At 50.3% G+C, this 13,543-nt stretch overlaps 1 protein-coding gene across 3 annotated transcripts in view; it reads left to right on the top strand.

Annotated features, from left to right (window-relative positions):
- LOC138520768 (chitinase-3-like protein 1) overlaps positions 1–13,543 on the top strand; it is a 336,680-nt gene that overhangs the window by 22,073 nt on the left and 301,064 nt on the right. For all 3 annotated transcript variants that reach the window (XM_069633058.1, XM_069633057.1, XM_069633056.1), the window contains 2 exons: positions 5,564–5,729; positions 7,183–7,307. In XM_069633058.1, the coding sequence (XP_069489159.1) occupies positions 5,564–5,729; positions 7,183–7,307 (291 nt within the window). The remainder of the gene's footprint in view (positions 1–5,563; positions 5,730–7,182; positions 7,308–13,543) is intronic.

Here is a 13,543-nt window from a genome sequence, read left to right as displayed (position 1 = left end):
AGAGGTGAGGGTGGCTGAAAGCCCACAATGAGCACACACAGTAAACAACACCACAAATTACTCTCAGTCCGGTGTATATATAAAACGTATATGTACATTTATTTCAAGGCCTTTGAAAGTTAACCACACAATAATAATCACAGTAATACTTTTAGATCAATACAATCCTATCTAAATACATATATACAAGACTAAGGGGCCTAAAGGGTTAATGCACTGAAAGGGTCCACAACCTTAAAGTGGAAGGAAGCAGGTAGTGCAGAGAGTCTTTAGGCAATTCTTCATCAATCACAATCCTAACTAAAAGGCAGTCCAGTCCCTAAAATGAGGGGAGCCTAGTGCTCAAAAGTACTTGTAATGCTGGTGTACGTGGTAGTGCAGATGGGCACAACAGGGTCTCTTCAGGGGGCTGCAGCAGCTCAGGAAGGTGGGTGAGGCGAAGAAGAATAAGTTCCCACTATTTGAGGAGGGTCCCCCCAACAGGTCAGAGTAGGTTCCAAGACTTGGGTATAGTTCGTTAGTTTGCACTAGCAGTGGAAAGGAGAGGGGCCTTCAGGGGCCACTCGTGCATCAAAAGGGTTGGATGCACTAGGGGCCACCGGTAAGGGCTATTGTTATTTACCGCCACTAGGCGCACCCCGGACCAAACTTCGGCAGTCGAGTCCACTTTGGTTGCAGGTTCAAATGCGACAATTTCTGCGGCACTGCGGCGTTCAGCGGTGAAGATACAGTGATGATTCCCAAATGGGACAGTGGTGATTTCTCCACTCCTGGTGGATGGATCAGGCCAGTTTCACTGAAGCAGGCTTCAGGGGCAAGAGGCACACAAATGCAGCGCATCTGCAAAGTTCGTCACCACGGCTGGGCAACACGGTAACCGGGTTCACTTTGGTTCAGGCTCTTGTTCTTTACTCCAGACTTGGGATTGCCAAGTATACTAAATTTGGTGTGAGAGTACCAAGTTTCAAGGGTCTCCTTGAAACGGTGGCAGTATCAGGACAAATGTCCTGCGTAAGCTCGTCAGCCCCCTGGTTGGCCCAGGGACACTTTCGAGAAGGTTTACTTACAGGGTTTGATGACGGTGCTGAGAATAGTTGGTCCCACTATTCCAATGGGTCGAAGCATCTTTGCAGACCTTCTAGGACGATCAGATGCAGAGGGGTCCAGCGGGATGACACTGGGCTCAGCATGCCAAACCTTCCAGCGGGTCACCAGTGGTTCCTCGACTCAGCTTCTTAGTTTCAGGCTACTTGGATCCTATCCTTTGTTCAGGGAGAACTCCAGAGATCGACATGGTACAGCTGTTTGGGGATCTCTCTTATCCAAAGTCTCCTTCGCGCCAAAACAAAGGCGATCCAATGAGAGATCTGCAAACATACAGGCACACCATACATTCACCACAGTCTCCAGACTCTCTGGCACCCAGGATGTGCATTGGACTCAGACAGTCCAGCCCACATCCTGGGAGCACACACACAAGGCATGCAGAATCCTGCAAAAGCTTGGCATTTCGCGGGAGAATGCATGCCCAAATAAGGACTGACCTGGGTCGACTCGACCTGGGGAAGGTTAAGGGACAAGATTGCCAAAGGACAGGACAAAGAACCGCGTGGCATGGCCATTTTGGAGCCAGGACAACCTTCTGTGCCAAACGCAGTAAACGTAGTTAACATGGTTAACATGGCAAGAAGGGGTTAAAAATATATGAAAAGATAAGCTGCTACCATCCCTGTCCATAGCACATCTGCACTTCTCCTAAAAAATCCTTCGAGAGTATTTGGGGCCTTTGGAAATGACTAAGAGACCCAAGTGCACTGTATGTTAAGATACTTGTGCACTTGCAACATGTTGCTAAAAAGTTGCAACACTGACAAGGACTAAGGGAAACTAAATCTCCCAGCACTGACTGTCTTAAGGGCATGTCAGTTTCCCCATAACAAAGTGAGCAAAAAGCCCAGAGGAGTGCAGCAGAAGGATGGGCCCCCCTGGCATAAATCAGACTATGGTGTTTAAAACTAACCAAAAAGTTGGGGGGCTCACAACTGGAGGGAAAATTACACATTACATGGAAATCTTTCCTAACACTCGCCCTTCCCAGACTAAGGACAGGGGGAACTAATCCACCCCTGGATGCGTCTCTTGTTCAGGTTGGTTAAACATTCTGGACAACCCATCAGCATTGCTATGTTGGACACCGGGCCTATGCTCAATAGTGAAGTCGAAGCCTTGTAGACTTATGGACCACCTAAGCAACTTTGGATTCTCTCCCTTCATGTCCATTAGCAACTTTAAGGGCTTATGGTCAGTTTGCACAGTGAAGTGGGTCCCATAGAGGTAGGGCCTCAGCTTACTTAGGGCCCACACAACAGAGAGACACTCTTTCTCTACTGTGGACCATCTGAGATCTCTGTCCTTAAACTGACGACTGATGAAGCCAATAGGGTGTTCCTTACCCTTCTCATCTACTTGTGATAGTACAGCTCCTATCCCAGTGTCAGAGGCATCTGTCTCCACAATAAAAGGTCTTTGGTAATCAATGGCCTAGAGTCCCTAAATTGAGGGGAGCCTAGTGCTCAAAAGTATTTGCAATGCTGGCGCAAGCAGTAGTGCAGATGGGCGAAACGGGGTCCCTTCAGGGGGCTGTAGCAGCTCAGGAAGGTGGGTGAGGCAATGAAGAAAAAGTTCCTACTATTCGGGGAGGGTCTCCCAACAGGACAGAGCAGGTTCCAAGACTTGGGAATAGTTTGCTAGTTCGCAGTAGTAAGGGACAGGAGAGGGACCCTCAGGAGCCACTCGTGCGTAAAAAGGGTTGGATGCGCTAGGGGCCACAGGTAAGGGCTGTTGTTACTTACCGCCCCTAGGCGCACTCCAGACCACACTTCGGCAGTCAAGTCCACATCAGTTGCAGGTTCAAATGCGACAATTTCTGCGGCTCTGCGGCTTTCACCGGCGAAGATACAGTGATGATTCCCAAATGGGACAGTGGCGATTTCTCTGCTTCTAGCGGGTCACCAGTGGTTCCTCGACTCAGCGTCGTAGTTTAAGGATACTTGGATCCTATCCTTCATTCAGTGAGAACTCCAGAGATCGACATGGTATGGATGTTTGGGGGCCTCTCTTATCCAAAGTCTCCTTCGCGCCAAAACGAAGGTGATCCAATGGAAGATTTGCTCACATACAGGCACACCATATGTGGACCAATCACGGACCATGATGGTACCAGGCATTCACCACACTCCAGACTCTCTGGCACCCAGGATGTGTATTGGACTCAGACAGTCCAGCCCACATCCTGGGAGCACACACACAAGTCACGCAGAAGCCTGTGAAAGCTTGGCGTTTCGCGGGGGAATGCATGCCCAAATAAAGACTGACCCGGGTCGACTCGAACTGGGGAAGGTGAAGGGGCAAGATGGCCAATGGACAGGACAAAGAAACTTGTGGCATGGCCATTTTGGAGCCAGGCCACCCTTCTGTGCCAAACACGGTTAACGCGGTTAACATGGCAAGAAGGGGATACAAAATATGAAAAGATAAGCTGCCACCAGCCCTGTCCATAGCACATCGGCACTTCTACAAAATCCTTCGAGAGTATCTAGGGACTTTGGAAATGACTAAGAGATACATTGTGCATTTGCAACATGTTGCTAAAAAGTTGCAACATTGACAAGGACTAAGGGAAACTAAATCTCCCAGCACTGACCTTAAGGGCATGTCAGTTTCCCCATAAAAAGTGAGCGAAAGCCCGGAGGAGTGCAGCTGAAAGCTGTGCTTCTCTGGCAAAGTCAGACTATGGTGTTTAAAACTAAGCAAAAAGTTGGGGGGTTCACAACTTGAGGAAAAATTATACACTAAATGGAAATCTTTCCTAACAGTGACTTGAAAGTCGTCAACTGTAACAAAAACTGTTGCTATCTACCCTATCCTAACTGGTGATGTCACTACAATGCGACCCAGTAGGATTCTGGGAAGGCACTTCAGCCTAGGAATCCATGGCCTGTCCTTTAAATGGAATCATCCTTCTACCTGCACTTTAATCTTTAATTCCCTCTCACACGACGCAGAAGACTTGGGCAACTCCCAAATGAACACAACTCAAAGATTCCCCTTCAGCCAGTCTCATGTTTCACATAATTAACCTTTTCCATCTGTGACGATGTTTTTATGATTCTATTATGTTATGTTAGTTAATTTTTGTACTGTGCAACACGCCCTGAGGCCTCAGCGCGCAGAAGAGAAGAAAAGACAACAAAAAAGTCCTGAATAGCAAGAGAGCCCATGTAGAAATAAGAAGTACTTTTGAATTGCCTTCTTAAAACATTGTAGAGATAGAGCATTACGGAGTGAATTAGAATTGGGGCACAATAGGAGACACCAGTGCCCCTGAGGTTTTTCCAGATAAAGCGTGGAATGTTGAGTTTATGTTGAGTTTACTTCCATCACTGCTTCGGAGAGTATGAGTGAAAGGGGCCCCTTGTGGCTGATTAATGAGCTAGTCTGGGGCCCCGCTTGTCATGCATTTATATGTTTAATATTTAGGAAGCAGGTGACCAATGAAGAGACTTTCTGTACTCGGAAACATGCTCATGAGGGCCAAGATTACAGACTTCTCGGACAGCTCTGCTCTGCACTGTTTCTAAAGTAAATAGAGCAATTTGCGTGCCATTCTGCCCGCAAATCCCCATTCGTCAAATATCCCCGTTCTACACGCAAATAATTCCATGAATCAGGGCCTTAATGTTCGCCTTTGATGTGCCAGCCAGAATGCTGGTGCAGTAATCAAGACGCAAGGTCATAAGAGCTGTGGGAACAGAGGAGCGATTCTCACGAGACAAGTGAGGGCCAATGTGACTAAGTCATTGGTTTATATGTATACATGAAGTTTTAACTTGTGAGGTCAGCTGATGCCAGAGCCGAGACTAACACCCAAGGTTTTAATTGAGGAACTAACTGGGACGAGAGAACCGGCAATTGAAAAATTGATATATTGATTGTCAAGTTTTCCAATCCTTTGACGAGATCCAACAATCAGAATTTCAGTTTTGCTATTGTTTACTGCTAACAAATTGGCTAGCAACCAATCCTGGAACATAGCAAAGGTGTTGTTGATAAGTTCATGATCAGAAGCATAATTACCAGAGAGCTCGAGAACGCGCTGGGTATCATCAGCATAATTAGTAAAGACGATACCCGCATGGTCAAGCATATCAAAGAGTGGCCAGTGTAAACGTTGAACAGGGTCCGCCAGAGACACGCCCCCTGGGGAACACCGCATAAGAAGGGCCCTGACGCAGACTTAAAATCTCCTGCAAGACTTGTGTTTACTCACAAAAAGTGGTATAAGTTACAATGCCAAAAACAAACAGATGGTGGACTGCTCGACAGGTGCCACGTATCCGCTAGACCCCACTTACATTACAGCGTGGAGGAAGCTTTGGTACTCACAGGGGACCCCATTTTGCAATGCGGAAATTCAATTTTCACTAAGTCCACTAGCATTTTCTGACTGCATTTTGCTTAAATGTATCATTTGAATTCAAACATCATGTTTTTCTGCCTCTAGATTTTCAGCTATGGTTTCGACAGACAGCAACCGCCGCTCCTTCATCAGCACGGTGGCCCCCTTCCTGCAGCGGCATGGCTTTGATGGACTGGACTTAAGCTGGCAGTTCCCGGGGTCCAGAGGGAGCTTGCCTGAGGACAAGCAGCGCTTCACTCTGCTCGTTCAGGTATCACGCCCGGCCGTGGCCCCATCAGATAGTTTACTTGGCCATCCACTAACCTCTTTGCACTAATCTTCTCCCCCTCTACCCTCAAACAAACTATACGCATACAAAGTAAGCCACTTGCACACAGCAATTGAATAACCCTCCCAGCAGACATCAAACCACAGAATGCTACACCTATGCAATGAGCTTAAATATCTCATTCCTGGTGAATGCACCCCAACACCACAGAGATATGGGACACCCATCTAAACACAAATATGTCTATGCTCTCAACACAGAACACCTAGAAACAGACCCACAGGTGGAGCTCAGGATACTTCTGCACTCCTCGCATTAACACAACTACAGGGCTCTGCCCTGTTTCCTCCTCTGGTTGCTTGTAGATCTCTTGCTGCCAATTGCCCGCCTCCACCCTCCCCAGTTACCTCCCCGCCCCCCTGTATCTCTTCTTCTCCCACTGTGTTGTTTCTCTGATGATTTATGAAGCGCTCCGTTGCCTCACAAAGGTAGGTCCGCGATCAATACATACCCTCATAATAATAATAATAATAATATGAATATTAATAATGATAAGCTATCTTGCATTTTCCTCTCTCACCGTTCACCTAGCCCACCCCCTTCCCTTTCAGATCTGCTAGAGCGCCTGGAGACCATGCAAAAGGCTGCTGTGAGCAATGTACATCGCAGTCACAGTTCATTTTCCAATGAGTTTTTTGCCAACTGTTTTTTGCTGAAAAAAACTCATAGAAAAATAAGAAGGGGAGGGGTGGGTAAGGGCATAAAGGTTGGTGGAATAAGGAGTATATAATAGGGGAGGAGGGACTTGGGGGGAACACCCCTAAAATAAAAAGAAACATTTTTTATGATTTTTTTTGGCAAAAAAACTGTCGGCAAAAAAAACGAATCGAAAAATGAACTGTTGATGTAGGGACATAGAACCCTTCCCCAGCGGGCGAGGGGCAAGGGAACAGCCGGGTGATTTGGTAGAAAGGCGTTGCAAGGCAGGGCTAGAACAGAGGGGACTGGGAAGGGAGGGCAGGATATGGGTGCAAGAGAGCGGGGGTAGGATATTACACACAGTATGAACTAACGCAGGCAGATCCGAGTCCTCTTTTCTGCGGCATCCTTTTAAAGACTCCCCTTTTACCCGCTGTCCTTCTGCTCCCTGAACACATTGTGCCCCAGTTGTTTTTATTAAGTCTGCCTCGTAAAGGGGAAACCCCCCATTATGCCAATTTTTATAATGGAAAGGGGGCAGTAAGCCCATTAAAGGAATGTTGCATTAAGACGACCCTCCCACAAGCACCTACCCAGCCAAGGCTCCAGTTTGCTTTCTAGCAAGAGTTAAGTGCCTACTGACTGCTCCAGTTCACTTTATGTTACATATCAAGCTAGGCGGTGAATGGGAGTCTTGGGTCCCTTTTTCAATTGTACGGTGCTCTTGTTCTTTCAGGAATTGATGGCTGAGTTTCGCGCAGAAGCTCAGCGTACAGGGAAGGAGCGGCTGCTCCTGAGCGCAGCAGTGTCTGGGGAGAGAGGAACCATCGATGCGGCGTACGAAATCAGCACCATCGCCAGGTGAGTGCCGGAAGCAAGGTCCAAGATGTGCAGAAGAGCAGGTGCCCTCAAAAGTGAGACGGCCCCAAAACTCCCAAACGCAGGCCAGATACATGCGCTCAGGGCATGGCTTGCGACCGTCTTTAGATCACAGTGATGCTGGTTGTGGGCAGTGATCAAACGGGGCGGGAGCGACTGGGAGCGGTGCTCCTCTACTTTTTTTAATTACATTTTACTGTTGTATACTTTTATTTTAAACATAAACCGTTCCGGAAAGGTTTCGTTTTACAATAAAAGTGTAGGAAGGAGTTGAAACTTGCACTTTCAGTGCACAGATCTGAGTGTTCCCTTAAACAGTAGGCACATGTGTTTGGGGGTTTGTATTGTGTGTGGGAGGGGGCATGGTGATGGGGTTTGTGGGGCCCAGAGGCAGGCCAGTTGGGAAATTAGTTCCACTACTTCTTTTTGTACTCTTCGACCATTGGTTGAGTGTTTTGAAGGAATCCCACACCTGGTACATCTCACTCAGACCCATTCCGTCCCCCGCTTCCCCCCACTGGCACCCCAGGAAGGGAAACAGGGCTTTTGAGTCTGGAACACTGGGTGGAGCTGATGGCGACTCTGCTGCAGGGCAGGGGAAAGCTTGCACCTGCAAGTGCTACATTGTTTCAGAGCGCTGGGAGCCACTGCGGTGCCAGACAGTCTCCAGGGCTTCCATGCAGGCCTTGAGCACTCATCGGCTGGGAGTGCAGCCTGTGTGAGGGAGGGGGATCAACAATAAAAGCAGTATGGAATGCATGAGAGCAGAGTGTCCTGTTCAATTGCCTTTCGAGGCCTTGTTCACTTCACGGGTTTTCCAAAAGAGGTCAAGGAACACCCAGTAACCAGCAGCACTAAGCGTGACTTAGAGGTGGTTAGAGGCATCAGATGGAATGAGTCCTTCTCACCATTTGGGTACGCTGAGCCCAGCTGTGTCCCTCCTGGCCAATGACTGACTCGGCTACTCCGTTTCCGCAACAGCCGACCATGTTCACCTCCTGAGGCCAAAGTCTCCAGCGCCATCAGACGGTTGGCAGTTCTCCAGCATCTTCCGTTGAAGGCCCAACAAAACGCAGGTTAAAATGTGGTCATTTTTTTAAATACATTTGGCAATTACTGGCGTCATTGCTTGCATAAGGCGGTCCGCTTACTTTTTTAGATACTTATAGTTACGCTGTTCCTAGGTTCTTTGGAATTTTGAGCGCTAGTGGAATTAGACCATGCAGGGAAATACACATTTGTCCAGAACAACCAGATTTGTTCAAGCTGGAACATCTAACTAGGTCCCCGAGCTCTAGTTCCTGAGTCAAGGACTATGTCTCCTTCAAGACCATACTCGCCTCTAGGCCTCTCCATAAGACTCCTCGGCAGACCGCTGGAGTCCTTGCTTTTATTCCCTGTTATAGTGGGCCCTTCTTGTCGTTTCTTCTTACTTCCTCAGCCCCACTGGCAGTGCAGACTTTACGTTGTTGGCGTACCTTCGCGTCTAAAGGTAGCCAAGAGTCAGGGCGCTTGTGGTGGGGGATGGGGGCTTGCAGATGTGAGTTGGGAAAATTGACATCTTCTTTTGATGTGGCGGCTTTTGCTTCACTTAAAGGAGAGAATATGGGGGAAAGGGGGCCATCTCTGAATATTTTACTGGGGGGCCCTCACTCAGGATACTGCTTAAATTGACTCTTCAATTGTTTATTTCTGAAGGGCAAAAATGTAACTTTAAAGCAATGAAAAATAAAGAAAAGGCCCCTTCTTAAGTAGGATTAATGCTTTCAGGAAATACAGTGTCAAGTTTAAGGAACTGTCCGGCTGACATTCTGGGGCGTGGGCTGCCGTGCATGCAGGCTCCTGCTTGCACAACTGTGTTAAGATGGCCTGGGAAGTCCCAAATTACATAGAGGTTCTGGAGCCAGATCAAACCGGACTCAATATCGGAAATAGACAACGTGCAGGCAGAGGCCAGATTTATTATCATTAATAAATGATGACACGGACCGACACCGTGATCACTGGACACACACAAGGACGTCTGTGGGCCCGACCCCCATGAGTCACACTGGGATGGGGACATGGAGGCCCCCTCCACACCAGCACACCACACTGGCCCCTGCCCTTGGACACCCTGCCATGTACTGGGCAGGGACTGCCCACCCCATCACCCTCAGAGTACCCCCTCCCACCTGCCCCCATTGCTGCCATCAATATGTGAGCAGCCCGTTGTGATCCGGAGTGAGCCTGCAGGCTACTGCTTACACAGTTGGCATTGTGGGGCCTGTGCTACCCTAGTGTGTGAGAATGCAGGCTATTGCTTCATGACTGACATTCTGGGGCCTGTGCTAACCTTGGGAGGGAGAATGCAGGCTATTGCTTGCACGGCTAACATTCTTGGGCCTGTGCTATCATGGCGAGTGAGCATGCAGGCTATTGCTCCATGACTGACATTCTGGGGCCTGTGCTACCCTCGGAAGTGAGCATGGAGCCTAGTGCTTGCACAGTTGATATTATGGGGCCTGTACTATCCTAGGGAGTGGGAATGAAGGCTATTGCTTGCACTGCTGTTATGTGTTGGCCTGTGCTACCCTAGGGGATGAGCCTGCAGTCTGCTACTTGCATAGCTGACATTCTTGGGTCTGTGCTACCCTAGGGAGTGAAAAAGCAGGCTATTGCTTGCACGGGTTACATTCTGGGGCCTGTGCTACCGTAGGGAAGGAGCATGCATGCTATTGCTTCATGGCTGACATTCTGGGGCCTGTGCTACCCTGACATTCTGGGGCCCGTGCTACCCTGGGGAGTGAGAATGCAGACTATTGCTAGCACTGCTGACATTCTGGGGTCTGTGCTGCCCTGGGGAGTGAGAAAGCAGGCTGTTGCTCGCTGACTGACATTCTGGGGCCTGTGCTACCCTGGGAAGTGAGCATGCAGGCCATTGCTTGCATGGCTGACATTCTGGGGCCTGTGCTACCCTAGGGAGTGAGCATGCAGGCAATTGCTTGCATGGCTGACATTCTGGGGCCTGTGCTATCCTAGGGAGTGAGAATGCAGGCTTCTGCTTGCACAGCTGACATTCTGGGGTCTGTGTTACAATAGGGAGTGTGAATGCAGGCTATTGCTTGCAGGGCTGACATTCTGGGGCCTGTGCTACACTGGGGAGTGAGCATGCAGGCTACTGCTTGTAATGCCCACATTCTGGGGCCTGTGTTACACTGGGGAGTCTGCCTACAGGCCATTGCATGGCTGACATTCTGGGGTCTGCTCTATCCTTGGGTGTGATAATGCAGGCTATTGCTTGTATGGCTGACATTCTGGGGCCTGTGCTATCCTGGGGGTGAGAATGCAGGCTTCTGCTTGCACAGCTGACATTCTGGGGACTGTGTTACAATAGGGAGTGTGAATTCAGGCTATTGCTTGAGGGTTGACATTCTGGGGCCTGTGCTACCCTGGGGAGTGAGAATGCAGGCTATTGCTTGTACGTCTGACATTCTGGGGCCTGTGCTACACTGGGGAGTGAGCATGCAGGCTACTGCTTGCAATGCCCACATTCTGGGGCCTGTGTTACACTGGGGAGTCTGCCCACAACCATTGCATGGCTGACATTCTGGGGCTTGCCCTATCCTAGGGAGTGAGAATGCAGGCTACTGCTTGCATGAATGGTATTCTGCGGCTTGTGCTTCCCTGGGGAGTGAGGATGCAGCCTACAGCTTGCACGAATGGCATTCAGGGGCCTCTGCTACCCTAGGGAGTGAACATGCATGCTATTGATTGCACAGTTGACATTGCGTGGCCTGTGCTACTCTGGGGAGTGAGAATGCAGGCTATTGCTTGTACGTCTGACATTCTGGGGCCTGTGCTACCCTAGGTAGTGAGCATGCAGGCTATTGCTTGCAAGGTTGACATCCTGGGGCCTGCGCTATCCTGAGGAGTGCACATGCAGGCTATTGCTTGCAAGGTTGAAATTCTGAGGCCTGTGCTACCCTGGGAGTGCACATGCAGGCTATTGCTTGCAAGGTTGACATTCTGAGGCCTGTGCTACCCTGGGGAGTGCATATGCAGGCAATTGCTTGCAAGGTTGACATGCTGAGGCCTGTGCTACCAAAGAGAGTGAGCATGCAGGCTATTGCTTGCAAGGTTGACATTCTGAGGCCTGCGCTACCCTGGGGAGTGCACATGCAGGCTATTGATTGCAAGGTTGACATTCTGAGGCCTGTGCAACCCTGGGGAGTGCACATGAAGGCTATTGCTTGCAAGGTTGACATTCTGAGGTCTGCACTACCCTAGAGAGTGAGCATGTAGGCTATTGCTTGCACAGCTGAGATTCTGGGGCCTGTGCTACCCTAGGGAGTGAGCATGCAGACTATTGCTTGCACAGCTGATACTCTGGGGCCTGTGTTACCTTGGGGAGTGAGCATGCAGGCTATTGCTTGCACAGCTGACATTCTGGAGCCTCTGCTACCCTAGGGAGTGAGCATGCAGGCTATTGCTTGCACGGTTGTCATTCTGCGGCCTGTGCTACCCTAGGGAGTGAGCATGCAGGCTATTGCTTGCACAGCTGACATTCTCGGGCCTCTGCTACCCTGGGTAGTGAGCATGCAGTCTATTGCTTGCAAAGTTGACATTCTGAGGCCTGCGCTACCCTGGAGAGTGCACATGCAGGCTATTGCTTGTACAGCTAACATTCTGAGGCCTGCGCTACCCTGGAGAGTGCACATGCAGGCTATTGCTTGTACAGCTAACATTCTGAGGCCTGCGCAACGCTGGGGCGTGGGCATGCAGGCTATTGCATGCAAGGTAGACATTCTGAGGCCTGCGCTACCCTGGGGAGTGGGCATGCAGGCTATTGCTTGCAAGGTTGACATTCTGAGGCCTGCGCTACCCTGGGGAGTGGGCATGCAGGCTACACACTTGCAAGGTTGACATTCTGAGGCCTGCGCTACCCTCGGGAGTGGGCATGCAGGCTATTGCTTGCAAGGTTGACATTCTGAGGCCTGCGCTACCCTGGAGAGTGCACATGCAGGCTATTGCTTGTACAGCTAACATTCTGAGGCCTGCGCTACGCTGGGGCGTGGGCATGCAGGCGATTGCATGCAAGGTAGACATTCTGAGGCCTGTGCTACCCTGGTGAGTGGGCATGCAGCCTACTGCTTGCAAGGTTGACATTCTGAGGCCTGCGCTACCCTAGGGAGTGAGCATGCAGGCTATTGCTTGCAAGGAAGACATTCTGAGGCCTGCGCTACCCTGGGGAGTGAGCATGCAGGCTAGTGCTTGCAAGGCTGACATTCTAAGGCCTGTGCTACCCTGGGGAGTGAGCATGCAGGCTATTGCTTGCACAGCTGATATTCTGAGGCCTGTGCTACCCTGGGGAGTGAGCATGCAGGCTATTGCTTGCAAGGTAGACATTCTGAGGCCTGCGCTACCCTGGGGAGTGAGCATGCAGGCTACTGCTTGCAAGGCTGATATTCTGAGGCCTGTGATACCCTGGGGAGTGTTCATGCAGGCTATTGCTTTCAAGGTTGACATTCTAAGGCCTGCGCTTCCCTGGGGAGTGGGCACGCAGGCTACTGCTTGCAAGGTTGACATTCTGAGGCTTGCGCTACCCTTGGGAGTGGGCATGCAGGCTATTGCTTGCAAGGTTGACATTCTGAGGCCTGCGCTACCCTGGGGAGTGGGCATGCAGGCTATTGCTTGCAAGGTTGACATTCTGAAGCCTGCGCTACCCTGGGGAGTGGGCATGCAGGCTACACACTTGCAAGGTTGACATTCTGAGGCCTGCGCTACCCTCGGGAGTGGGCATGCAGGCTATTGCTTGCAAGGTTGACATTCTGAGGCCTGCGCTACCCTGGAGAGTGCACATGCAGGCTATTGCTTGTACAGCTGACATTCTGAGGCTTGCGCTACCCTGGGGAGTGGGCATGCAGGCTATTGCTTGCAAGGTAGACATTATGAGGCCTGTGCTACCCTGGTGAGTGGGCATGCAGGCTACTGCTTGCAAGGTTGGCATTCTGAGGCCTGCGCTACCCTGGGGAGTGAGCATGCAGGCTATTGCTTGCAAGGTAGACATTCTGAGGCCTGCACTACCCTGGGGGGTGGACATGCAGGCTATTGCTTGCAAGGAAGACATTCTGAGGCCTGCGCAACCCTGGGGAGTGAGCATGCAGGCTAGTGCTTGCAAGGTTGACATTCTGAGGCCTGCGCTACCCTGGGGAGTGAGCATGCAGGCTATTGCTTGC

This window comes from Ambystoma mexicanum, chromosome 13, assembly GCF_040938575.1.
Source record: "Ambystoma mexicanum isolate Mex_15411 chromosome 13, UKY_AmexF1_1, whole genome shotgun sequence".
Classification (NCBI taxonomy): Eukaryota; Metazoa; Chordata; class Amphibia; order Caudata; family Ambystomatidae; genus Ambystoma; species Ambystoma mexicanum.
Note: the sequence above shows the minus strand (reverse complement) of the source record. Positions and strands in the feature narration are given on the sequence as shown.